This window comes from Coloeus monedula (genome assembly GCF_965178545.1).
Source record: "Coloeus monedula genome assembly, chromosome: 10".
Lineage (NCBI taxonomy): Eukaryota > Metazoa > Chordata > Aves > Passeriformes > Corvidae > Coloeus > Coloeus monedula.
The window spans coordinates 3,085,230-3,112,283 of record NC_138790.1 but is presented as its reverse complement, the minus strand read 5'-3'; the positions used below and the strand labels follow the sequence as shown (position 1 = coordinate 3,112,283).

At 49.4% G+C, this 27,054-nt stretch overlaps 2 protein-coding genes across 4 annotated transcripts in view; one reads left to right on the top strand and one right to left on the bottom strand.

The window, feature by feature from the left end:
• Positions 1 to 1,582, top strand: part of FARP2 (FERM, ARH/RhoGEF and pleckstrin domain protein 2) — a 74,463-nt gene extending 72,881 nt beyond the window's left edge. For both annotated transcript variants that reach the window (XM_082287924.1, XM_082287923.1), the window contains one exon: positions 592 to 1,582. In XM_082287924.1, the coding sequence (XP_082144050.1) occupies positions 592 to 679 (88 nt within the window). In that variant the 3' untranslated portion in view covers positions 680 to 1,582. The remainder of the gene's footprint in view (positions 1 to 591) is intronic.
• Positions 1,583 to 4,404: 2,822 nt separating this feature from the next.
• On the bottom strand, positions 4,405 to 26,491 carry STK25 (serine/threonine kinase 25). Of its 2 annotated transcripts, none has more exons than XM_082287822.1 (12): positions 26,363 to 26,491; positions 25,401 to 25,515; positions 19,012 to 19,242; positions 17,794 to 17,850; positions 16,663 to 16,771; positions 15,253 to 15,410; positions 14,813 to 14,998; positions 14,122 to 14,267; positions 13,141 to 13,255; positions 12,774 to 12,845; positions 9,257 to 9,393; positions 4,405 to 6,535 (listed from the first exon to the last, which is right to left on the bottom strand). In XM_082287822.1, the coding sequence occupies exons 2-12, from the start codon at positions 25,428 to 25,430 to the stop codon at positions 6,496 to 6,498; spliced, it is 1,281 nt and encodes a 426-aa protein (XP_082143948.1). In that variant the 5' UTR covers positions 25,431 to 25,515; positions 26,363 to 26,491; the 3' UTR covers positions 4,405 to 6,495. The 2 variants fall into 2 exon arrangements, with proteins under 2 accessions (XP_082143948.1, XP_082143949.1); XM_082287823.1 differs by having other exon boundaries at positions 26,367 to 26,485.
• Between the last annotated feature and the right edge of the window lie 563 nt (positions 26,492 to 27,054).

The following is a 27,054-nucleotide window of genomic DNA, read 5'->3' as shown; positions in this document are numbered from 1 at the left end:
AACCCTTGCACTGGGTCCTGTCATGCAGGGCCATATTGGTTGTTTTGGAATGTGGTTTTACTGAGGTGTCACATGTCCCCCTTCCTTGGGAGAGTGTCACACACTTGTGAACAGCTTAGGTATCAGCTACCCGGGCCATAAGTTGTGCTCTTTAATGCACTGGGCTCATGTAGTGATGTCAAGGGGAAAATGTCTAACTGACAGTGGATTTGTATTGCTTTTTTCACTGCTGCTTTGCTTTCCTCCATCTGAGCAAGGCTGTTACCTATTTCCTAATTTACTGTTAAGAAAAGCAGTAATTATTGCCACCTTGCCATCCTTGATAACACTGAGGAGAGAACACAGGGAGCTCTCATGAGAGTTCTCTGGATCTCAGAGCACTGTGGACCTGTTACTTGGACAGACAACTGTATTCTGCAGGGTATTTACCACATCTCAAGCTGTTCCTTTGAAGAGTTAATTTCCCAGAAGACCTGTAAAAGAAAGAAAATGGCTGTTTTGGAAGGTTTGGGAAAGGGTTACAGCTCATAACCAAAGGACAAAGTTATCTGTGAGTGAGGGGCAAGCTTTTCTCATGTCTGTTCTTGGTAGGTGGATGGAGGTGATCAAAAGAGCCACCAGCTCTCCGGCCAGGTCGAGCCTGCTGCTTCCCAAGGAGAAGGACACTCACACAGACTGAAGTGGGGCAGAGCTGGATCTCTGCTGGCAACACCAACAAAAGAAGCAGGTGGGAACAGGAGTATCTGGAGTTGATAAAGCAAAGACCCAGGAGGCTCATTTCCCCTGGGATGGAAAGTGGGAGTGAGGGGGCTGCAGACAGGGATCGCATCCATTCCCGATGGTGTGGAAGAGGGTCAAGTCCGTTCCAGTTGAACCTACTTAGAGAGAACCCAACAACAGCAGTGCTGCAGTGCGCACACATCGCGGAAGGGTTCTTGTTCCATTGTACCTGTACAGTAACACCTTCACCTGCCCTGAAGGCAGGTACCACCTTGTTTTTACATTTTGACTGGATGATCAGCACACATGGGAGAAAAGCAGCAGCTTCCAGTGGTGTAGTTGGCTGGCAGCAGCGGGTGCCAGGGCTCCCAGGCCCCAGGTGCTCCGCGGGGCTGGCGGCACAACCCGTCCTGCTGCTGTCACCATCGGCCTGCTGGCACAGCTGTCTCAGACTAACAGGAGCACACGGTGCATTGGCTTACCCACAGCTCATTCTGAACAGACACCGCAGCTCTCCCAGAACAGCTCTGCTCCTCAGGAGCTGCCACAGCAGCAGTTTTCCAGGGAAGCAGGAGGACCAAGTCTCTGCTGAGCTGTTGAGGTGTTGGTGTATTGTGGATCGGTGCAGGGGGGTGCATGGTTTGTCCTCTGAACTCAATCACTGTTCTCATATCACAGCTCCAGTTTCTTTATCCTGTAGTAGGAGTTAAGTAAGGCACGGGATGGCAAACACTCTCCACTCTGGTGTGGGTGATGTTTTCAAGGCATTTAAGCACTGTAGGAGAACAAGCCTCTGAAAGTCACTGTTGCTTGTGCTTTTGTCATGCAAAGACTTCTGAAAATCCCTAATCTTCTATTTCAGTTCGGGGTGGGATCCATCTTCTGTTTCTCATGAAGGTGTAAAAGTCACTGGATTCCAGATGGAGCAGTAGTGTCTGTGGACTCTATTAAATTTCTGTATTAACTCTGAAATGTTTGCAGCTTGTTCTCTTTTGTAAAGCTGTCACCTTTGGGTGCCTCCACAAGAAGGACTGACACACGCTAAGTGCCACAAGATGCTGTTGGAAGTGGCTTTGATGGGCTGAGGAGACTCTGATTTACATTAGATAGAAAAGTGTTTGTGTACTAACAGAAGGAAAAATGCAGTGAAGCAGTGAAAGAAAAAGGAAAGTGTTGCATGCTGTGAGGATGGAGGAATGTGGAGATCCCATGGGACAATGGGAAGGACAGAGGCCAGCACGAATGTTCAGTTATGGTCTCAAGCAGGATGAGGACTGAAGGGATGGGGAGTCCAGAGGGATTTTCTTGCTTGGCATTTGCATCCTAGAGGAGTGACTGCAGATCCAGCCTTTGCCGCCGCTCTCACAAAGACCATTGTCCCATCTAAGTTAAATGTACTTAATTTATTAGCGTCTTCATTTATTATTTTTTAAATTACCTGTTGTAGGTGTATCCATGTGGATTGATTAGACATGTGGCTGAATATGACTGTTCAAAGTAAATAGCATCTTGGTATAAAACTCTCTCAGCCTCTTATTCCTGGGCCCACCATTCCACGTTCAAGTTACTCAGTAGTTTTCCACAACTCTGGATCTCAGCTCACCCTGTACCAAGTGCTCTCCAGACAGAGTGGGGATGGTGTGGAGGAGGTGGCAGAGCTGCCTTTGTGGAGCTTGAGTGGCACTTGCCCCACAGTGAGCAAGGGTCTTTCCCTATGGTTTTTGGGCTGGTGAGTGAATGATCCTTTAGTTGCTCCTGTGCTGAACCTGCAGCTCAGCATCTTTCTTAAAGATGCAACTGCTGAGGTGGGGTCTCTAAACCAGGAGCCTCTGGAAGGACAGCAGGCAGCAAAAGCCTCTTCTTGGTTTGAGAATATTGAGCTCAAATGTCTGTGCATTTATAGTGCAGGAGCTCAGGCTCGAAAAGCCAAAAGCTTTGCTATTCCGAGCAAAACTGCAGCTGCCTTACCTCAGTGAACTTTAAAAGTGGTGGGGATTTCAGTGGTGTATCAGTTCTGTGAAATACTTTGTTTTTCTCTTAACTACAAGCATGAGAAGTTTCCTTAACAGGAGCATTAGGCAAGAACAGAATTAAAACAGGTCCTTATGCATTATGTTCTTGCTATGGAGCTAAGGTGTACATGAGGGGGAGATGCATTTGGGACTGCATGGCTTAATAGCCATAGTCTCACTATTTCAAAGACCATCCACTTCCACCCCTCCCCACCACAGGCATGGACACCTTCCACTAGCCCAGGGTGCTCCAAGCCCCATCCAACCTGGCCTTGGACACTTCCAGGGATGGGGCAGCCCCAGCTTCTCTGGGCACCTTGTGCCAGGGCCTCACCTCCCTCCCAGGGAAGAATTTCTTCCCAATACCCCATCTAACCCTGCCCCGTCAGTGTGAAGCTATTCCCGCCCTTGTCACCCTGGAGCCTTTTCTTCTCCAGGCTGAACAACCCCTACACTACAGATTTCCCTCTTCATGCTTGGCCTTGATCCAGGATAACACTGTCCTGCTTCGTTGCTTAAGACACCAGACTTTGTGCAGTAACTCCTGACACATTTAACCCAACAGACTGGAGCTGTTCTGGTGACTGCTCCCTTCTCCTCCCTGGTCATAGCAGTGATTCTGTTACACCAGTGCAGTCCTTCAGACTGGCCCCAGCAGCACAGCTTTAGCTCTGCTGAAGCAGCAGCAGGCGTGGGCTCCAGGTGTTCTGTGCCTGGCAGTGCCCACACCGCAGCTGTGCCAGGGGACAAGGGCTGGCGTGCCAGGAGCCAAGTCCTCTGCTAGGCAGGGTTAGTGCCTGATTGCTGGGGAGACATTAACTGTCAGACTTCCATTTTTATGAGGCATCAGGCACCATTCCCATTACAAGCTGCACCCACCCACAGAGCACCTGGTGCACTGACCCTGTGCTTCCGCACTCCTGCTGCTGCTGCTGAGGCTGGCTCATCACCACTGTCCTGGCAACAACCTGCTGAGCTGAGCACATGGCATTTAGCAAAATTCCCCCACCAAAAAGCACAGTCAGAAGTACATTAATCAGTTCCGCTTCTTGGCTCCAAGGCATAAACAGATGAGGAGCACTGTAGAGTTGGGCACAGCAGCAGCTGAGCCCTTCGCCTCTGTTGCTGCCCAGGGAAGGACAGTCACAAGGGTTTACACACAATTAAAGTGGCATCTCCAGGGTGTTCATGCTGTCCTGAGGTCACACAGGCTCAGGGCTGTCTGGTTCAATCCCTGCTCATGCAGGGCTGCATCTGTGCAGTGGATTATCACCAAAGATGGAGACTCCACCACCTCCGTGGGTGACCCATGCCACCACTTGGGCCCCCTCCCAGCTGCAAAGTGAGACAGAGGAAGGCAGAGATACCCTGTTACCAGTCGAGCCTGACTCTAAAGACTGCAACTAATAAACAAACTCCAGCAAAAAACCACGCTGCAGTGTGCCCCCAGTGCACAGCTACACCTCTGCCAACAGCGTGGGCTTCCTGGAGTGCCAGCAGGAAAGGCTGATGTGCCTGCAGCTGTAATCCTTGCACACAAAGTACTTGGCTCTGTCTCTGGGGTCTCTGTTACAGATGCATGAGGAAAATTTAGGGGAAGACCAAGAAGAATGCAGAGAAAAGCAGCTGGAACCGATGCTCTTCCCCATATAACACAGTTACACCAGCCTCATTTGTTTTGTTACTTTATTGAAAGTGGCAGATCCCTTTCAACGTTTTTGAAAACTAAACCCATTGTTGCTTTGAGTACTGGACGAAGGGTGTGGGGATTGTTTCCTTTAAAAAGTTTCCTCATTACACTGCAGAGCATGTGAGTAACAATACAGGTACCTTATCCACACGGTTTGCTACTGCTGTGAACAGCAACTTCAAAAGCAGCAGGGGCCCTTGTGCTGGCCTGCAGCCTCTGCCTTCCCCCTCTCCAAGTCCTGTCTCTACATTAACTTCTCCTCCTGAGGGAAAAGTGGGTTTGTTCTGTTCTTCCTAACTGCAGGCTCTGAGCTGGCTCTCACCACACAACACTGCTCTGCAGCAGAGATCCAACAGCAGCACCTCTTCTCTACTGTACAAGTTCATAGCGTTGCTGAGCCTGGATTTGTCCCAGGACAAATAAAGGACAGTCATAAGGTAAAGTGAGCACCATACACCAGGATGAGGGAACGTATGGTCCTCCTGAGCTACTTGCAGCCCAGCACTTAAAGTCTGCAGGTCTGAATCTAAGTACCAAAAATCAAGCCTTGTTTATAACCAAGTGGCCTATCATTAAAAAAATGCTGAACAGCTCCAGCCTTTGTTCTCAGTGGCTCTGGGATGAGCCATATCATCCACACACAAACACTCAGACAGGAAGGTCTGGGTAACTGAGTTCTTGCTGACTTCATGGGAATCTCTTTTCAGTTAGAGAGCAGCTCTCTAAGCAACCAGCTGTCCGGGGTTATTTTCCTAAGTCTATTTTTCTAGACCTTTAAAGTGTAGATATAAGATCTGTGTGCTTACCTGAATTAAAGATTTGCTTTATAAACTAGTATGATACAGAAAGCAAAGCTCCTGGGGATGGCTCTGCTGGAACACCTTAAGCAGCCAACACAGCAGTAGACGCTTTACCTTCTCTGCTACCAAACACCACCCCAGCTTGTCAACTGGAGCAGAGCCCTGGCTGCAGTGAGTCTAGATCCCAGGCTGAAGAAGGAGCCAGAAAGGGAAGGTTGAGAAGGAGAGGGAGGCCTAGAGCAGCTTTTGGGAATCCCCAGCCCCACCACACTGCTGTGAGCCATCCAGTTTATGTCTTCATGTAGAGCACAGGTTCTTGCATCAAAACCTGCTCTGTAGTGTCCCTCTGCCTTGTGGACCAAAGCCCTGCTGATACCTGCAGCTGTTGTGTTGCCCCCATTCCCCTTTTTAACCCTTCTGCCCCACGTGGGCCTGCTCAGCTCAGACCAGCACTGCCCAGCCTGCCTGTGGAGCTTCTTCAGCTGCCAGAAGTGCCAAGGACAGGAACTCCACCAGCTCCCACAGCAAACATACCCACTTTGCCTTCTGCTCCCTGGAGATCCAAGGCAAGTTCTGCTGTTGCCTGAAGTAGATGAACTAAAGCCTAATACAAAATGATGTCCCAGAGCCAAAACCAGAACAATCAGCAAACCCATCCTCCTATGAAATGACAGGCTGGGAAAGAGCAACCGTGTATCAGCTCAGCTGCTGCAGCACTGGAAAGCATTGTTACTTGTGTGTGAAGGGCTTGAAGTGATCCTCCAGAACAACTGGAGAGTGGGTCTCACTCTCCCAGAGGCCCTAAATGCCTGGAGAGCTTCCCACCATCCCTGTACTCACACACAACTGCTCACAAATGCTTCTTTAGGAAGGGCAGGAGACTAAACCCATCAGACTTGCCTGTGAAACACATCAATGGAAGAGAATCTCCCTTTTTCCAGCAGCCAGGCATTTACCAGAAACAAGCTGTGAATCAAACCAAGCCAAAATGGACACAACCATTGTAGGAAAACAATTAAAAACTGCATTGATTACATTGTAAAAACAATTAGACCACCCATCTCGGGTTCTGCAAAAGGTCTAAATTGTACTTGCATTGCAAACCCCACCCTGGGTTATCATGGAAACACGGCTAACATGAAGGCTCTGAAATGTCCTGGAGTCCATCACAATGTCACATCCAACGGCAGATGGTGGTCTGGATTAGAGATGTAGTTCTTATGAAGCTGGAAAAAATCCTTCCCCCTCACGACAACAGCAGGGAGTGTGAGTGTCAGCGGGCAGAGGTCAGGTGGTTCCGACTGTGTGAAAACCTGCAGGGAAGAATTGACAAGGGAGAACTGGTCAGCACTGGCTGGCTGAAGCTCTCACCTGGAATGGTGCCCAGAGGCACCCACCAGCAGCTCTGTGGGGGAAGGGGTCAGGCTGTGTGGGTCTGTCCCCACTGCCATTGCCACTGCCAGCTTTTACTAGATAAAGTCCTGACAGACAAAACCAGCACTTTAACAAAAAGCCAAGGTGGTTTGACACTTTTTCAGGCTTTCAAGATTCAGTTTGCACCTAGTAAGAAGTTTTCAGCACTAGTGTTTTATGGTAAGAAAGCAACCGGGTCTTTGAGGTTTTGCAAGCCCCCCCCAAAAAACAAGTATCTTGTGCTTCTGCCCCATCCAGCAGTGTCATTTCTAGGCTGACAGAAGGGAATGATGCTGTAACAACTACCTGTCTGCAGTCACGCCCACACATCCATGAGCACCTCCTGCTCAGTCAGAGGCTCAGGTTTTACAGATATCACAGGACACCTTCTGTGACCTCTATGGGTCAGCCAGCAGAATGAGTGTTCTCTTCCTGGCATTAAGTGATTATTGGATCAGGGTTCTACACAGTCCCATGGTGTATTTGCTTGGAAGCTTGAATGATGTAGAAACAGAATCCCTCTAAGATGGCCATTATATTTGGTCCTTAATGTCTACAGCTCTTCTTTGCTTGACAGGACAAGCAGGGGGTCAGGCCCAAACAGCATGGGTTTAGGAAAGGCGGGTCCTGCATGACCAGTCTGATCTCCTATGACCAGGTGACCCCCTTAGTGGATGAGGGAAAGGCTCTGCAGGTAGTCCATGACCTCAGCATTCTCCTGGAGAGGCTGCAGCCCACAGCTTGGACAGGTACACACTTTGCTGGCTTAAAAACTGGCTGGATTGGCTGAGTCCAGAGAGTGGTGGGGAATGAAGTTACATCCAGCTGGGACTGATCACTAGGAAGGTTCCCCAAGGCTCAGTGTTGGGACTAGTCCAGTTTAGTGTCTTTATCCATGATCTGGACAAGGAGATTGAGGGCTCCCTTAAGCACATTCACAGATGACACCAAGTTGGGTGGGCATGAAGGCTCTGCAGAGGGATCTGGACAGGCTAGACCAAGACCAATGGGGTGAGGTTCAACAAGGTCAGGTGCCAGGTCCTGCACCGAAGTCACAACAATCCCCTGCACTGCTACAGGTTTGGGGCAAAACAGCTGGAAAGCTGCTTGGTAGGAAAGGACTTAGGGATGCTGCTCAACAGCAGCTGAACATGAGCTGGCATGTGTGCAGGTGGCCTAGAGGGCCAGCAATTGCCCTTGTGTCAGCAGTAGTGTGGCAGCAGGACCAGGGCAGTCACCATCCCCCTGTGCTGGGCACTGGTGAGGCCCCACCTTGAGTGCTGTGTACAGTTCCGGGCCCTCATGACAAGGACATTGAGGGGCTGGAGCATGTCCAGAGAAGGGAATGGGGATGGGAAAGGGGCTGGAGCACCAGGAGCAGCTGGGAAAGGGGCTCAGCCTGGAGCAAAGGAGGCTCAGGGGGGACCTTGTGGCTCTGCACAAGTCCCTGACAGGAGGGGACAGCCAGGTGGGGGGTTGGACTCTGCTCCCAGGGAACAAGGGGCAGGACAAGAGGAATGACCTCAAGCTGCACTGGTGGAGGTTCAGGTTGGGAATAAGGAAGAATTTCTTCATGTAAAGGGTTGTCAAGCATTGGAATGTGCTGTCCAGGAGGTGGTGGAGTCACCAGCCCTTGAGACGTTCAAGAAACAGCTGGATGTGGCACTCAGTGCTCTGGTCTAGTAGACACAGTGGCTATCAGTCAAAGGCTTTTCCAACCTTAATGATTCTGTTCCATTCAATGGGTACTTGAGTTACAAGGCACAAACTTTAACCCATCAGAAAGAAAGGCTTAGAAAGCCTAAGTTCAAGGGTGTAAAGACTGTAGAGCTTGGGCTGTGTTTACAGGGGCAGCCAGAGCATAGAACAGCTTCTTCTGTCACATAAAGCACTTCCAGCCTGCTAACCAGGGAGGAGCCAAATGTTAACTTTCTCTCTTGATAAGGAAAGGGTGAGATTTAGGGAAAGGGAAAAAAGACAAAATCATGTTAAATAAAGCCTGATAAATCTGTGACCAGGTTAGCTGTGTTAGTGCCTGCAACACATGGATTTGACTGGACCTGGTGCCACCAGTGGAGCCAAGTTTGACCTGGCAAAGAACTAAATTCTACCAGACTACACTCCTTCACTGGTTCAGTAAGTAATTCTCTCCAGGAAAAGTACACTTTCCTGTATACCTAAAGCTGGGCAAGCAGTGACTAGCTGCACACAGTGCTTTGAAGCACATTCCTTGCAATGAAACAGATATTTATTAACAGAAACTTTCTATCCCAGAAGTGATCCCAGTGAGATTTTGCATAGTCCTTGCTGCCTGGGTAATGGGACCAGCAGGATATCAGATGTATATAGATATATGTGCAGAATGAAGGTGAACAGCAGCATCTTTCTGTGCCTTGCAACATACATCACCACTACAGAAACCTGACTTCTGAGGCAGACAAACTGTTTGCATTAAATGAAAGCAATTAAAAGAAGTGCCATAGGAACTATCAGGGCAGCTGTCATGAATATTCCCTTCTGTCTGTCCTGACTGCTTGGCACTGACCTTTGCACAGCTGTGGAGCACAAGAGCCACGTGGTTCAGTGCTGGCTCCACCCCAGCTCACACGCAGGACACTCACCTTTGGACCCGCTCCACCATGTGCGCTATCAGTTTGTCAGAGATGCCTGGGCAGGACTCCTCAGCCAAGCTAAAGGCGTTCTCCAGCTCCTCCATGGCTCCCACGTTGCCTCCAGTCTGCTTGTGCTTATCTTTGAGCTGCAACCCAGAAACAGGGTATTAGGTCCTTATTTTGTTGCAGAAAGTACTGGTTGAGAAAGTGCAGCACTGACATTAAAGCCCTTTCCCTTTTAGTATGACTCCACCAGGGTGCAGGAGGGCACCCACATTCCACTTAAATGAACCAAAAAGAGTTCCTTTTGTTGGTCAGGAAAGTAGAAGTCCACTGTCTGGGGTTCAAATTTGCCTCCAGGTACTTACGGCAATCAAAGTCCTTACCTAACAGGATGTACTCTTGTAACTAAATGTTACAAGAAATGGACCAACAGCCCTGAAAACTCCTAACAGCATGAAGAACTCCGGGTGTATCTGAAGCAGTACAATGACCTTTGCTGCTCATGACAGCCCAGCACCCAGACACACACACAGGCTCACAGGCAGGTTGGGCAGAATATATCCAATGCCAGGAGTTAGTCACCACCCCTTTTAATAACCATAAAAAAGTTTGAGTTGCTTCTAGTGACTGGGAGGCCAAGGCAGACAACTGCCACACCAGGGATCCTGAGCACCTTCACTTCCAACATTCCTCTCTAAGAGAGCTTTACCCAGGGGGGCAGGGAAAGAAAGTCCACGCACCACACCCCCCACATGCAGCATCTGCCTCAGTTCACATCTCTCATGATCAGTGCACTCCGACTAGGCCTCTACTTGCACATGTTTCCAGCTGTTAATCTGAAATAGCTACACCTCTGTTGAGAAGGAATGCCTGACAGGTCACTGGTGCTGAGCCTGAAGGAGTCCCTTGTTGGAAATCCTACATTTCCACCCCCTGCAGCAGTTCCCCATCTCCTTCCCACAAGCTGCTGATATGACAGCCCCTTCCTCAGGGCACCATCACACAAGAAGCTGAACAACAATCAAGCATCCTGTTGAACCAGCAACATCTGCCAGCTTACCACTGTCCAGTTCAATTAAGCTCTCATTAGGCCCTGCTGATTAAAGGGCTTTATACAAGCCTCGCAGTTCTTTGCCTCAGTTCCAGGATCAGCCTATCCTGTTGCTGGAGCTCACCTTTTCTCTGTGCTTCGGAAAGCAGAACAATGTGAATGCTAATCCCCAGCTGCAGTCGTTCCTGTGCACCAAGGCCCCTGCTGGGAACAAACAGTTCCCAGCCAAAAAGGGCTGCTGCCTCCTCAGTGGGGCACCTGTTCCCTACCACAAAGCTGTGGGAACAACCCATGCACACCTCTGCTCAGTCAGAAGTGGCAGGGGCACGGAGGGCAACTCAGTTACACATCAAGGATACAGATTTCACAGCCAAAAATAGGTATGATGCTAAAACCAAGAATTTGATGTCTACCTACCAAAGGCTGCCCACCTCAGAGTAAGCAAAGGGTCTGTCCTTGAGGTAAGCTGTCAGTTTATCATCAGCCTTTGATGCCAAGCCCTTGACCTTCAGCTTGCCCAGCAGCCTATGATGGGAGGGAGCAGTGTGTGCTGGACTCTCTGTTCCCACTGCAGAAGAGCTCTCTGGAGGCTTGTGGGAGTTAGAGCACTGCAATGAGCTCAGCCTTACTAGGCCCAAACATCATTTTACCTCCCTGCCCCAGGATGTTTCCAGATTTGCAGTTGCCCACACCTGTTAATGACTCCTCACGGGCCATTTTCAATATTAACATCCAGTAACACACATTCAGGGAAGGTAAAGGAAAGACTACAAAGAACATCTCAGTCAGATTTCCATTCACAAAGCCCAGCTTCAGCCCCTTTAGGGAAAGAGGGGATCAAGCCTAGCTGGTTTAAACTGCAATCACACAAGAGTGAGGAGGACAAAGTCTTCAGTTCTAGTTTCCTACCAATAGCAAATAACACATGCAACCAGCAGTGAAGCAGATTTCCAACCTGGAGAAGTTTTCTTTCAAGCCCTCTCTACTGCACACAAAAGCCAGGTTATTTCAGAGACTGCCCAGAACCTTTCCTGCTCCCAGTTTCACTCAGATCTGCAGAGCCAGCAAAAGTCTACTCAAAGGAAAGGGGGATCAACAAACTGGGGCAAGGGAGTCAAACTAGCAGAAATGAAATGTCCAAGAAGCCACTTCCTGCCTGGAACTGGTGCAGCAAAGTTAGTAAGGAGAAGCACAAAAATGCATTAACAGTCACAGCCCTGAGCACTCTGCCCAAGGAGGCTCCTAAACTGAGCAGAGACCCAGACATCAGTGACTGTGCTGCACAAACAAATCAACATGGTTTTAATGCAGTTTCATCTCATAGCTCTAGGCCTACAAGACCCAGGTCACTGGCCTCATGCTCCGACCTCTGAAAGTCAAGCCCTGTGGAGCACAGAAGAGGCCAGTTAAATAAACTCCCAATTTCCAACTGAAGCAGTGTCAAGAGCCTGGTTTTCCAAATGACCTCTGGTTCCTGCCATGCAGCAAACCCTCTTTCCACATATCAGTAAACCTGAAAAAAGAGAGTTAAGTCCAGAAACTATCCCTGGAAAAAGCTCAGCTCTCTGCTGGGCCATGCAATCAGGATCCAGAAGAGTAACTCCTCAGGACCAGAGAAAGGGTGTCTGTCACCAGCATCTCAAGAACAGAACCCTGACATGCAGCATCTAATTGATTTCTTCCAAAGCATAATCTCCTTTCCTACCCTTCTGCTGGAAAGAGCAACCAGAGCTCAGAGCCAGCAGCCCCCTTGTGATTATCCTCCTCTTCCCTGACAACATCACCCAGCTGGAAAGATGAGCTGTCACCTCTCTGCTGATACAGACACCATCCTATCGTTAATGGCAGCTCTTACTTCAACTCCACATTCCCGTCCAGACCACAAGGCAGGGGATTTGAGTAGGTTTTCTGAACACATTTTCTCTGCCTGCCTTCTAGAGGCTAGGTGGCAGGGAACTCCTTGGTCTTGGCTTGCTACCAATAGCAGTCTGTACAGATCAAGAAATGGCCTAGCAACCAGCAAAGCCAATTCCTGCTCTAACCCACCTACCTTCCCCTCAGTAACAGCAGAAGGGCAGGGGACATGCACAGTCACGGGCCAGCTCAAGCACCTATCTGCTCTACCAGGAGCTGCACTTCAGCCATGGACATCAGAGTCTGGAGCTGCCTAGGCATCAGCAAGCCTAAGATGCAGGCAGGAGACAGACACTTCTCTATCAGATCCTCACCAGAAGACAGATTACCAGAAGGGTAATGCCCTTCTTCCAAACACAAGTGTTTTCAGTACACGCCAGGGACACACTCACTTTCCCCACATATGGTCTTGCCCCCTCCACTGGTGCAAATGCTTCAGAGTCCCTTAGCCCTACAAGCTACCCCACCACACCTCCCTTCTCCAAATCTTTCCTTATTTACTTATCTGAAGGTATCTCTTCATCTCCAACCAGTAGAGAGCAAGAAGGTTCTACTCACCTCCCCAAAAACTGGATGAACAAGTGTGGAGAGACACTGTGACCGTGGTTGCCTCTTGATGGGCTCAGTAGGCTGGAAAGCAGCAAGAAAAGAAGTTACAAGCACAGGCAAAAGCTCCCAGGTCACATGAAGTACTAAGCCTTTGGTGAATTCACAGCCCCTCCACGGCAATCCCATCACTAGATCTTGGGAAAGCCACAAGTCACAGCACCCTGATGATGTGGAAGAGGCACCTCTGGAGCATCAGCCCTAGGTGCCAGACTGAAGTAAATCTCAGACAGAAGACAAGTGCCTGGTGGCTTCCCCAAGACATCCAAAAGCTTGTGCTAGTTCAGTCCACTTCAGAAAGACCAGACAGCACACAGACCTTCTGGGAACCATGAAGAGCCATTCCTTTGTGCAGCTTGCTCAAGGAATTGGGGCGAATGGTTGGTGGGAATGTCCAGATTGGACCCTGGTCTCCATCCTCTGCATCTCCATCACTGCAAATGAAAAGGGGAAAGTCAAGACAAAGCCTCAGTTCCATACACTGGGGGTTTGCCCACCCTTTCCCAGAGTCACAAGTTCTCCCCACCTGACTGCCATATTGCTGCAGGCCTTCAGGCTTTTCCCTATCCCAGAACAAATTATGAAGAGAAACCACTTCAGTCTCTACAGCACATATGCAGCATCAAAGAGATCTGAGCTAAGTACTATATCATGTTTCCAAACAACCACATTCACCTCTCTGATCCAGCCAGCTTGAAGAAGTTTCTAGTGCTAGTTAAATTTAAGAGAATTTCAAGACAATCCAAGCTCACAAGGTGAGGGGCCAGACTTAGATATTATAAGCCAGTCTCCCCGAGTCCTTGGTCACTGGAGTCGCTGCCACTACAGGTGAAGAGCAGCTCTGTGACACCAGTCTGGCAGTGAAGTGCCCTTTCCCCACCCAAGGCCCATAACTTGACTGTCCTGCATGGCAGTGCAAAGATTTACCCCTGACTATACACACAAACACAGCTCTTGCCACAGTTACTAAAGCCTGGGGCTCTTGTAGTTCATGAAATGTGCATAAAATACAGGCAACAAGAGCCCTGTTCTACTAGTTACACACAGACTGTTTTGTGTCAGTACCCTGATTCCTCACACTCAGCAAAGAGGCTCCACAGGTGAAGACCAGAACAGAGAACGGGGTCCCACTGAACAGGAGGTAACAGCCTGGCTCTTCAGGCAGCACTCACTTGCTCCCACAAACAAAAGCTCAAAGTTGAGGTCTCAGGTGGGAGAAGGACCTGAGCTGTTTGCAGTAGGCTACCCTGGGGCAAGCAGGGGCAGCAGGAGCACCCCTCCATGCAAAACATGTACGTACATATCGGAATCACCAGAACTGGAATCCTCTCCATGGCCCTCTGACTTCCAGCGCTTGAATCGATCGATGAGCTCCATTAGGAATGAGGTTTTCTTGGTGTAGCGTGTGATGAACTTGTGCTTTAGCAATTCTTTAGCTGTCGGCCTCTGGAGCAGATAAGGAAAGCATGTCACATCTAACATCTCTGCACACTAAACACGCAACTCACTGACTTCAACTGGAATCACAGAATATCCTGAGCTGCAAGGGATGCACAAGGATCATCAAATCCAACTCCTGGCCCTGCACAGAACAGCCCCCAACAATGCTACCAATCCCCAGCAAAGTGCCTGAGAGTGTTATCCAAACACTCCTTGAACTCTAGCGGCCTTGGGGCCATGACCACTGTCCTTAGGAGCCTGTTCCAGTGCCTGACTGTCCTCTGGGGGAAAAGCTTTTTCCTAATATCCAACCTAAACCTCCCCTGACACAGCCTCATGCCATTCCCTTAGGTCCCATTGCTGGCCATCAGAGAGGAGTGATCAGTGCCCACCCCTCCACCTCCCCTCATGAGGAAATCCTGCCAGGCTCATGTGTCCACCCTGTAAGGTCAGCAAGTCTCTCACTCCAGGATTCTGGCACCTTCCTGTTGAAGGAATTTTTGACCTCTGCTGACTTTCACCCAAATTCACAGGTGGGCAGCAATACTCACAAATCTAGGATCCTTATTGAGGCAGGCTTCCACAAACTCCTTGAAGGGCTTGCTGTGGTGACCCTCAAGTGTCGGAGGGTTGTTTTTGGGGATCAAGAAGAGAACCCTCATAGGATGCAAGTCAGAATTTGGAGGCTCTCCCTTTGCTAGTTCAATGGCTGTAATCCCAAGGGACCAGATGTCTGCCTGGAAAAGAGAAGAAGAACAACACAGAACAGCAAGGAGCAATTCTACAACATGAAAGCACATTTTTAGGACAGCTAATCACATAAATCAGATGTGGCATTTTAAGTCTAATATACAAACTTCTCCAGCAGACCCTGCATCATAACAGAAAAGACTAATTCCTGCAGCAAGCAGCACTTCCAATCCCTGTTTCTGTCCAAGCACCACCACCTGTATAGTAGCCCCAAGCAGCAATCCTCCTGCTCCCAGCTCACCTTGAAGTCATAAGCAGACTGTTTGATGACCTCTGGTGCCATCCAGAATGGAGTCCCCACAAAGGTGTTTCTCTTGATTTGGGTGTCTGTCAACTGTCCAGCCACCCCAAAGTCAGCCAGTTTCACATCTCCTTGTTCCGAAAGCAGCACGTTGGCAGCTGGACACACAAATAAGCAATTAAATCTGCTGGCCTCTGAATCACCCCCAGCCCACACAGAACCGAGTATTGAGTGAAGCCTTCCCATGCCATCCTCCTTCACACCAGTGATAACCCTCAGCCTGGATTTCCAGCCTCAGACCCATCCTCACACTTTGAACTCCACTGGGTAATGTGGAACAAGCTCGTGCACTTTGTTGGATCAGAAGGGGACTATTGCTGAGGTAGGAGCAGGGAGTAGGTGTGAAGGGCCACACCAAGTCAATGTGACTCCTGGCCAAAGAAGGGAGGGTGACACAGCCTCTAATGCTCTTGATTTTTTTTCCAGAGTAGCATTCAGCACAGGTGAAATAGCAGATCCTTCTAAAGAGCTCTTGTACTAGTTCCCACTCACTCATAAGACTGTAACATTGTGCAGGTTTGGGAATGGGGGTTTTCCACAGGACTTTTCATTCTGAGACCCTACCTAACAACTTTCAGCATTTCCCCACCACTGGCAGCCAACAGCCCTACACATCTTGTGCAGTGCTAGAAATGTGCAGTCTCACATACACAATGAAATCTTTTCTCCCAATCTCCCTGCATGAGGTTTCTGCTCCCTGCCTGCTCACACCCTCTCCTGCAGTGGGTCAGAGCAGCGAGCATCCAGCACTGTCCCAGCTCCACAGCACTGTCCCAGCTCCACAGCACTGTCCCTCCATCCCCCTGCAGCACTTTGATGCTCTGGGCTCGCTGTGACACTGCTCTTCAGGAGGCAGATGCCAGCTCTCTCTACACAGCACGTGGCCAGTGACTATAAAAACCAGCAAGAGGATAAGCTGGCACAAGCTGCCCTGATTTTCTAGGGCTGTGAACCCTGCATGAGGACAGCTCACTTCTGCTGTGAGTTATAACTGCAATACCCAGCACACACACACTTGGGGTCCAGCAGCAAAGCAAATATCCAGACACAAGTCAGCTAATATCTGAGCATGCCTTTCACTGACTCCTTTGCTTTAGCTCCCTCACTGTCCAAACTCCAAGTGCCAGAAGAGAGCTACAGATCCTTGCTGTTACTCTAAACCCTAAAGACATGAAAAGCATGAGTTGTGATACAGTGACAAGCATCAGATTCAGAAAACGGCAAGCCAACAAGAAAAGCAGCACTGAGAAAGTCTTTGAAACCTTGCCGATTATGGTGGAATATAACACCTCTGAGTATTATATGACTAACATCCCTTACAAGAAAGGGAGCTGAGCTCTCCAATCTTACCTTTGATGTCTCTGTGGATCTTCCTCTCTGAATGCAAGTAATCCAAGCCCTTTAGGATTTCTCTCAGGATAGTAGCAATGTAAGTCTCCTCCAGTGGTCCTGGCTTCAGCTGATTAAAGGCAGAAAGATGACTTAAAAGAGGGTGACTGATGCCTTGGACTTGTTTGTTACTTGGAAACCTTGGCCAAGCAGGTCATATCCAGCAGGAAGCACGTTCTTGCACACCTGGTGCACATTCTACAAGCAGAATGTTGGTCTTTGCACCTGGCAGTATTCAATGGAAAAACTTTGGGGGATTTTCTACTTGTCTATCAGTTTGTTACAGGCTTCCCAAACAAACAGCAGTTCATCTCTCACTTTGGCCTGGAAATACATTGGCCAACAGAACATTTTAAGAGTTTTTCTTGTTCAGGTCTCTCTGCTAGCATACAAGTAGTGAATTTTAGCCTCTGAGACATCAACCCTCAGGCTGTGGAGTACTGTATCAAAGCTCTTCTCCTTTCCATCAGTTCTCTAACCAAGACCTGCCTTCTCAGGGCAATAACTGAGGTTCTGACACTCAGGTAACTTCTGCTGATGACATCCTCCCACTACACCTTCCTCCAAGTCACTGTAGGCTCAGCAGTTTTCCCTATATGACTAGTTACTGCTCTGGAAAAATGGGCATTACTGTCCTAAAGAGAAGAGAAAAATGCTGTGACAGAATACAGTGCAGCAGACCTTTGCCTATGGATACATTCTGCATTTGTATTCTCTTAAAATTGGGGGTAACTTATAGACCATGTCTTTACTGAGCTATGTGAGCACGGAGCAATACCATAACTCTGACTAGGTGAAGTACAGATTTGCACTACTCAAAACCAACTGGCTGCTGGTCACTTTTCAGTTCACTGTGTTCATACAGCAGCACAGCATGCTGGACAACAGTACTGGGACAGCTGAGCTCCTTGAAAGCATTCCCTCTGTCCTGGGATAAGCATAACCAACATGCCTGTCCTGCACTGCTTATCCCTCGGGCACAGGGCTGACAAAAAGATGGTATGTGGCAAGTGAGTGTCTGGCTTATGAGGATTGCACAAACCAAGTCTTCAGTCAGTAATTTTTGTAGTCCAGAACTTGCCACTTACTCACCAAATCCAGGGCTGAACCTCCTCCCAGGTACTCCATGATTATCCACAGCTTAGTGCCCTGCAAGCAAGAGCACAAATCAAGAGCAAAGACAGTAATAAAAGCAGACAAAAAAGTTAAACACTCATGAAGCAGCAAGGCACAAGAGCAGTCCTGTACACAATCTAAGAGATGCTGCACACTGCAGCTCTCAGGGGCTCAAGGAAGGAGCCCCCAGCTCCCTCTTTTCTGCTGACACAGCATTACAGAGGTGGACCTGCCTTCAGCACATTTCTAACTCTCAGTCTGCAGTTTCACCTGAGGAAGCGCCCCTAAAGGCACCAGACTGCCCAGCCCACAGATAAGTTTATTCCCAGGTTAGAGCCCTTTAACATCTCTCCAACAGCTCATATGGCATAAGTTCTTCTTGGCAATGGCAGGGGAGCATTGCAGCCTTTGATCTCATTAACAGGACTGCCAGCTTGAACAGTACAATCAGCAAGACACTCCTCAGAGAAGAGATTTCCATGCTGAGGTTCACAGGGAGCCAAGAGAACATAAGCAGCAGGTCCATGAAACTACAGCAGAAGGCTGAGAAAATCTATTATGGCCTTTGAAAAATATGTAAGGAATATTCAGGACCCAAGGAGCTTAGGAACTGTTTGCTGCAGTCCCACTGTTACACTCATCTCCAGAAGCCAGCCTGCCTAGGCCACTTCTGATCAACACTACTCGCAGCTTCCATTAGGGATTCCTAAACCTGTTCTCGATGGAAGCAGTATTAGCACTCCTTCATAGACCCAGTCCAAATTCTTTTCACCATTTCTCATTAAGTACTTTAAACCTCCTCTTTTTTTCAGAGGCATAAATCCCTCAGTGGTACTGCCTTAAGACTAAGCTATTCTTAGTATTCAAAAGTATTCCATCAACTTCCTTTCCGGAATTGTCAGACCAGGGGAAGTTCAGTCTTCAACAAATAATTTGCTCTCCAGTGAAGTGCCCTCGTCTTGGTACCACACAGTACAGGGCACTTCATTTCCATGCCCTTAGCAAGTGTCTCAAAGCCCACTCTGCTATTAAGTGCACATCGATGCAGTGAGCAGAGCCACCACTGCTCCTGCTGCCATGCTGCCACTCACACATCACTTTCCAGTGCCCTGTGCCACCATCCACTGCAGCATCCACCGAGGAGCCTTCCCCGTTCCCAAACTACTGGCAAGGAATCACCATGGTTTGTCCTACCTTCAAGTAGGAGCCATAGTACCGGGTAATGTAGGGGCTGTCACACTGGCTGAGCACCGTAATCTCCTGCTGAATGTCCTCGATCTCATCCTCAGCCTCCTCCAGATCAATGATCTTGATAGCAACCACTTCCTTGGTGCGGTTGTCGATCCCTTTATACACTTCACCAAACGATCCTTTGCCGATCCGCTCCAGCTTGGTGAAGAGCTCCTCAGGATCCACCCTGGAGTGCTACACCATGAAGTAGAGATGGGAAAATTCCATTAAGTTCCCGGGCTGCAGAGCACCACACATACCCATACAGCTCATCTCCATATCTGTGCACCTACTACGTAGATAAATTCACCTGCAACTCACATACCCTAAGCAGTCTTAGAAACTTAGCACAGAAATATATCCAAGGCTTTCTGACCCTGCAGATCACAGCGGGGAGACAAAAGAGGGAAGCCCAGCATGAGAATGTCAGCAAATACCTCTATGGAAAGTGTCAGCTCCATTGGGACAGGGCTGCCCAGCTGCAGGCACTAACTGGTGCCAAAGCAGCTCCATGAGCAAGCATCTGTTCACACTTCAACAGAGACCAGCAAGGGGTATCAGAACCAGCTTTCTCTTGGAGATCCAGATGAGAAAACAGGCACAAGCAAGAGGCCACAAAAACACTTGCTAGCCTTCCTGCACTCAAAGACTGATCTGCATCCTTCCCTACTTGTCTGGGGGATGAAATATTACAGTAATATGAATTCACATTTAGTGTCTTCTCTGCTGCAGCCTGATTTCCACGCAGCACCCAGCCCAGCTCTCCTCAGACATTTCCAGATGGAGCCTCACATCTTTTGGAAGGTCAGCAGCAAGGAGCAGGCAGGAGAGCAGAATGGACACTCCATCTACCTGACCTGCTTTTCTGGACCAGCCTCCTCCCTGGCTGGCACACTCAGATGCAATGGCAAATAGCATCTCCTTCATCAGATAAGCACATCAACCAGGCAGTTACTAACAGAGAAATACTGACTCTTTAACAGCAGCTGCACAGTGAATTCTTTATTAAGGTGAGTATGGATAAGAAAGGGAACAAATCACAGTCACTTTCTCATGCTGCTTCATTCAGTCCACCTGCACACCAGGAAGTCCTTCATGCTACTAGTAGCTTCATGCTACTGAAACGCTCTTTGTGATTAATTTTTCTGCCTTTTTTTATAATAGTTTGAAAAAAAAACCCTGGAAAATATGGCCTGACCTTAGGAAGCAGCCAAGCCATTAGAAGGAATTTTCCACACCCAGAACTTCTCAGTCTCACCTCCAACACGTCACTCAGTGAGACTGCTCCCTCACAAGCGTCTTGAGTTGGCAGATTTTATCAGAGAACAGGGAAGCTGCATTTTTCCATCTCACACCAGGTTCTAGCAGTAGGCCATCATTGAGCAGCCCAAGGTGCTGCTTAATGATTAAGCCAGTCTGTCATCACAGGTTGTTTGCCTTCTGTACCTAGTGCATTGCTCTAAGCCAGGCCCAGGTGATCTTTACAGGCAGCTCGTTCAACAGGATTTCCACACAAACTCCAGTCCAAGATACAGAAGGATAACCAAATATCCTCTGGCATCCATAGCAACACCAAATAGGCTGTACTTTGAACAAACGCACTGGAAACAGACCAGAAGGGATGTTCAGAGACAAAAAGAACTGGACATACATAGCAGAGACTGAAGAGAGGGAGGTGGGGGAAAGAGAATTTAAGCTTGAGGAATACCAGGGAACAACATGAGAATGATGACTGCAGGCAGGGAGAACAGTCTGACTAGTCCAGGCTCACTACAGACCAGGAGCAGTTTCCATCTCTTGACCGACTTGGAGGAAGGGGCAAGAAAGTGCCCCAGACATTACTGTGCACAGTGACCTACTGCACCCTAAAAATGCCACTCAACACCTCAGCCACTTCCACAAACCAGGGAGAAGAGAGAGAAAGAGGATCATCTCCTAGAAGTACCCACTCAGCTCGGAAAAGAAACCCTATCCACATGAATACTGCAGGGAAGCAAACCTTCAAGAAAATCTTCCTCCCCTCCCACATAACTTTTACACGAGGTAAGAAACAGCAAGGTGGAAGTAAGTGCTCCCCCCTCAGCTTGGTAGGGCACATCAGAGAATCAGGACTGATTTCTCCAAATCAGGACATCAAATGCACCGGCTATGGCAGGCAGCTTTTGGGACAGCCACCACTTTATGTGGCAGGCTCTGTAATCATGGACAGCTTCATAAACAAGCTTCCAGACTTGGATGTTGGTTTATCCTGTTTTCTGTAGAACAAAGCAGTTCAGGTAGGTGCGGTGAAGGAGACAAAGCTTCCTGACAGGCAGACAGAAATTTTGCCCGAGGGACTCAGGAGAACAATGTAACTGATGGGCATGTGAGACAGGCCCACTCCCATTAGGGTGGACACATTAGGACACTTCGTTTGTAGGTACTGCATTTACCTTCCCAGTACTGACCTGGAACTGCTGTAGAGCCCGCAGGTGACAGGGCAAGAGCCTGACTCTATGGAGGGCCTGAGGACAAACATCCCTCAATGCAGTGGCCAAATTCATAGAAATCAGACCCAGCAACAGACAGAACCCACGGAGCCAGTATAGGGCCAGGGGGTACAGAGTCATTCCAGCCACAGTTACAGTCCCCAGACACTGCTGGAGGAGCATAGTTTGCTGATGAATTTCTTTGCTTTCTGTAACCAGGGAGGAGGAAACAGGCCCTTCCCCAATTCAAGCAGGTCAATGTCTGCTCAACAGAACACCTGGTGAACTACCATTGTGGACTACCATTCGCAGAAGAAATTTCCAGGCAGCACTTCCAGCAATTCCGAATTCCCACAACAAACTAAGATGTCCTGGCTGCAGGACATTGTTCAAAAGCCCTTGTCCATTAAAAAAATCCAGTTTGAGACACCACATGGCGACATGTGCTGACAAACAAAAATGCTCAGATCCATAGGCATAAAAGCCTCAGTACGCATCAGACAGCAGCACAAACACAGTTCCACCAAGAATGGAGAGCTATGGAACTGCACTGCTCTGTCAGGAGAGAGAAGGATGCACTCCATGAGCCCAACTTTCCCCTACCCCAACACATCTGCACCTGCAAAGCAGTGTGGTAAGAGGTGTAACAAGCACCATCTGTCCCTTTCCTAAACATGAATTACCTCAGTACCAGTCATCTTGTTAGAGAATCACCCTGGCTGGAAATCTGTGCTCTGGAATTGCACTACTACAAACACACCTGGGACACTTCATTAGTAGGAAGCAACAGAATCCAGATGAAATGTTTTGTACCAGCTTAAATGAGCACAGATAACCCAAAGCAGCTTATTAGCACCTGTCACCTCTGCAACTGCTCACCAGCTTGGGTTCTTCCCATTTTTCTTCCACATCCGCAGCACCCACCAGAGCTGAAAAATGGAGCTCCAGGTCAGCAGCGGCTGCTCCTCGTTCTACTACTACATGTAAAGCCGTTAAGGAATGGTCACTACATCGTAACTTTGTGCTTGACTGAATGCTCATTACACAGCAGTTCTGAAGCAAAAAGCCTCCTGCTGTTCCTCACCACTGAGAGCAGTCAGTCAGGCATTAGAGATGGCTCAGGCACGCCTGGGCAGGCTTTGGAGGGAGAGCACACAATGCACTATCTCAGTAAGTGCAGGAAGGGAACAAGTATGAGAGGGATGATGACAATTTCCTAGTAATGTGCTCCACTTCTGCCCTCTGGGATCTAATCTCACAGCACAGGAAAGAAGGATGCTCTGTCCTGACAGGTGTGGGAGTGTTTGCCATCCTGACTGATGATACCATGTTTTAAAACAGACCAACTCGCTGCAGCCATCAGGAATTAGGAATTGCCGTGTGTTGTGAGACGAGCCTGGCAATAACACCAACTGCTTCATGGGGAAAGAATGGTTTTGGCAGCTCTGCCACCTCCAGCTGCAGAGACATGATACCCACAGTCTTTGAGAAGATGTGGATAAGTACTAGAGAAGAAGGGTAAGTATCTGCTCTCATTTCAAAGTTACTGCCTGGAAGGATAAGCTGCATATTGGGAACAGAAGCAAACACCATTTGAACCAGCTGCAGATCTTCTCTCTGGGCTGTGTCCAGCTGGATCGTACTCTCAAAATATTCAAGAGCAAGAATCACGCCTGCATTTGTTGCATAAAACACTGAGGGGTGCTTAAACCCTTTTGGAAATGAGAATTCCTTAATCTGGGGCAGGTTGGAATTGGAATTGCTGTTCTATATGGGAGAGGTCTGTAACAGAAGATTGTCAAGGCCACAACACTTTACAAGCTGAAGCTGACCAGGAATGTGGCAACTTCAAAGGGTTTATGTGGAACTACAGCCACATTTAGTGTTATTTCTGACTGAAGCACTTTCCCACCAGCCAAACAAACATAATATTGCTCTGCCAAACACAGTGGAAGAAGGAAGTTGGTTTTAATAGAACTCATCTGCTCTTCTCTTTCCCTCATTGCCTCCTCTGCTCCCCAACTTCCCAGCCAGCATACTGAACACTCACCTCTGGGCTACCAACAGTCTCTCTGGTGAAACCAGCTTCCTATCTGGAACTATCTGAAAGCTTCCCTGTCTATATGAAATCTGTGCACAGCTCTCTGCAACTGCCAAAACCTGGGACAGTTTTGAATTACTGGAGCATAAAAAAGAGAGAAGTTTCTGTTCAACACTTTGAAACACATCTGTTTGTCTGAGACTCCCAACTCTTTACAGACAGTATTCTTTTGCTTCAGGTAGTGAAGCATTATTTAGCCAAAAAACCCTAAATGGCTTCTCCAAGGTCACATAAGGAACAGCAAATCTAGAAACAGAGCTCAGGTCAGAGCTTTAAACATAGTGACTAACACATCACCTGGCAGATAGAGCTTCAGACCAAGACCAGGCCTGCAGTGCTGTATGTACACAGCACAAGGGAGCCAAGGAAAGAGAGGAAACAACCAGCTGAGGCAGGGAAATGGAGGCACAGAGGCAGAGCAACCTGGGCATTGGCCTAAGGTAAGTGCCCATCAGCACTAGAACTGAGAATCAGAAACAAGTCAAGCCTCTGACATGCCAAGGCAAGTCTTAGTTTCTTGATTTTCACAGCACCTCCCACTGCTCCCTAAATCTCCCCCTAAGTGAAGGGAATTTCAGGCCAGTTCCTACTGCCCTCGCAGCAAGCCTCAGTTACACAGATTACGAGGTTCCACCAGGGATTCCTGAAAAGACCGGAAAATGGACAACACAGATTGGTTTCCTATTCCAAGACCAGATAGAGAGTCATGGGATGGCATGATCTGAGAATGCCTAACATTTCCATAATAAATTCAGAGCTGAAACCACTAGAATGCTGATAAGCTTCATGAGTGAATGCTGTGTATAAAAAAAGCTTCAGAGCAACCTCCTCTGCAGCTACAGAACTCAGTTTTCAGCCCTAAGCAGACAGTATCCTTCCCTTTCTCCCCCTGTACAGTGACTCAGCCAGGCACTATATTTACATTTAATTCCATACGCACTTTGGGGAAGCAGTTGACGTGAAAGACAGCATGTAAACTGAGGTGCATTGCAAATCAATTTTAAATCAAAAAAGGTTCAGAGAAAGCATTATCTCAAACCACTAAAGCTCTTAGTAATTCTACACCTAGGAGCAGAACAGAATAATGCCCCAAAACTCACAGAACATGGTTTTAGAAGACCTATGTTCAGCATTGACATGTGCCAATAATCAAACACAGCCCGCAACAAAATTCAGAGGGAAGATGCAAGCCCATACTATTAATGTGGTTTAGCTTTTAGTCCCAAACCCTGGCATCATCTTTCCACATTCCTTTTATGAAAATGTCGTCACAACAGCAGCTTTTATCACATCCACGGAGGCTGAGATGTCTCGGAAGAGTTACAGCCCAGTATCAAATATCACTGCCTCTTATGCAGCAAGGTTACAAGCACCATTTTTCTGACACTAATGCCATGAACACTTCAGGAAGACATGTCTGGCAGAGCCAGCACACACAGTTTTTCTGTTCCCATTTCTAGACTTCCCCTTCCAAAAATACTCAGAAAGCCAATGACTCCTGCCTCCCTAAAAAGAACACAGTTAATCCCAGAGAAAGGCTCCACAGTGGGTGAAGAATTCGCTTTCTGTATGGCTGGCAACACAATGCTATCAGCCCAACACCAGCATAGAGTGAGACACAGGTCAATCAGCTAACAGGAGTAAGCTGAGACCTGTGCAAGAGAGATAAAGAGTGGCAAAAAGTGATTTTCTCGTTATTTGTTTGAAACCCTCATATCAAGAGCAAACACCTTTATATAAACCCTTGAAGAGGGTTTTAAAATAAATTTTTAATCACCACTTACCTGGCTAGCAAATTCTCTCAGGTGAGCCATGCCTGCAGAATGGGTTTTTTGCAAAATCAGGGAGGATTAGGATGTGGCAGCACAGCAGGAAAGTGATGATTTCTCTACTGGTCACCTGTAACAAGCAAGAACACAGAGCTCTCATGTGAGGTTCTTGGAAGTTGGCTCATTCCCCTGAGGAATTACCTGCATCTTTTTTCCCTCCTTGATCTGAAGTTCTCCTTGAACCTGCCAACACGTTCCAAGTATGCTAGGCCCTCCTTGCACACAGCACTTCTCAATTCTTAACAGAAATGCCTTCTAGATGTGTCAAGGAACCTCACTCTAATGTTATACACTGACCAAGTCTCAGGCTCCATTTTCCCTACCATCACCTCAGCACGCTCCCCAGTATTAGAGTTAACCCCACAGTTCTATTCCCTCACCACCATTCGCAGCATCTTCCCCAGCACAACCCACAGCATCGTCTACTTCTACTCTGTCACTGACAGCACTCCTCCGCTCCCACTGTCCCCGGTACAGCCACTGGCAAAGCTCAGCTGCTCAGCACACACCTTTCTCTTCAGGGAGCCCCAACCCTGCACCAGCCCGCCCGCTCCCTCTCCGCTGCTCCCCAGCTCTGTCCTCCTCAGCGGCCCTCCCCTGCACCCAGCAACAGCTGAGCCCCAACCCAGCCCGGCCCCCCAGCTCAGCCCCCTCGGGGCACCCGCGCTCCAGCCCTCTCCAGGGCCCCCGACCCCAGCATCCCCCGCCACGGTGCGGCCCCACACTCCCGTCACGGACACCTCGTCCCACCTCACACCTCAGAGATCTCCCCCCTCCCGTGCTCCTCTCGCCATCATGGGGTACTCAGCGCGCCCCCACCCCCCCCAGCCCCGCCCGGCACCCTCAGAGTCCCTCTGTGGCGCATCGCCGCCCCGCCCAGCCCGCACAGGCCCGCCCGGCCCTGAGCGCCGCCGCACCTACGGGCAGCGCTGCGCCGCCGTCGGGAGCGCCATGCCGGGCCCTGGCGCACGGAGCCGCCGCCGCCCCGGGCTGCCCCGGGACACCAGGCGCGGCGGGGGGGGCGGGAGCGCCGGGCCGGGCGCAACAACACGGCGCGGCGGTGGGGGAGGCCGCGCCGCGCCGCATGCCGGGAGATGTAGTCTCCACGCCGCGCCACCCGGCAGTGCGACCGCGTTCCTGGACTGCGATACCCAGGATGCCGCGCGCGCAGCGGCGGGGCGGAGCTGCAGGGCGGGGCGGTGGCGCGGGGGTGGCTGGGGCGGGGAGTCCTGGGGGGCGGGCGCTGCCCGGCCCAGCGGCCCCCGCGCACTGGCGGGGAGGAGTCGCTTTTGTCCTGCCAGTCCCGCCTCACCGGGCTTTCCTCTGCCCAGCCTTTACGGGACTGCGCCTTGGAGTCCCCCGGGTAACACCATGCAGGCCCGCCTTCAGCTCTTCTCCCGGTGCCCCTCATGAGGGTGAGGGGCTGTCTCCTCCCCGCCCTCCCGGTGCCCCCACCCCGCCGCGGGACGCCCGGCTCCCGGGGGCGCCGGCAGGGCGGGAGGAGGAGAGGCGAGGGGACGGAAGCCTCGTTCCCAGCGCTGCATCTGCGGGGTTGGGTTTTCCTTCACGTGCTGTAGTGTCAGTGGCTGATTAACGTTTTCAAAGGAAA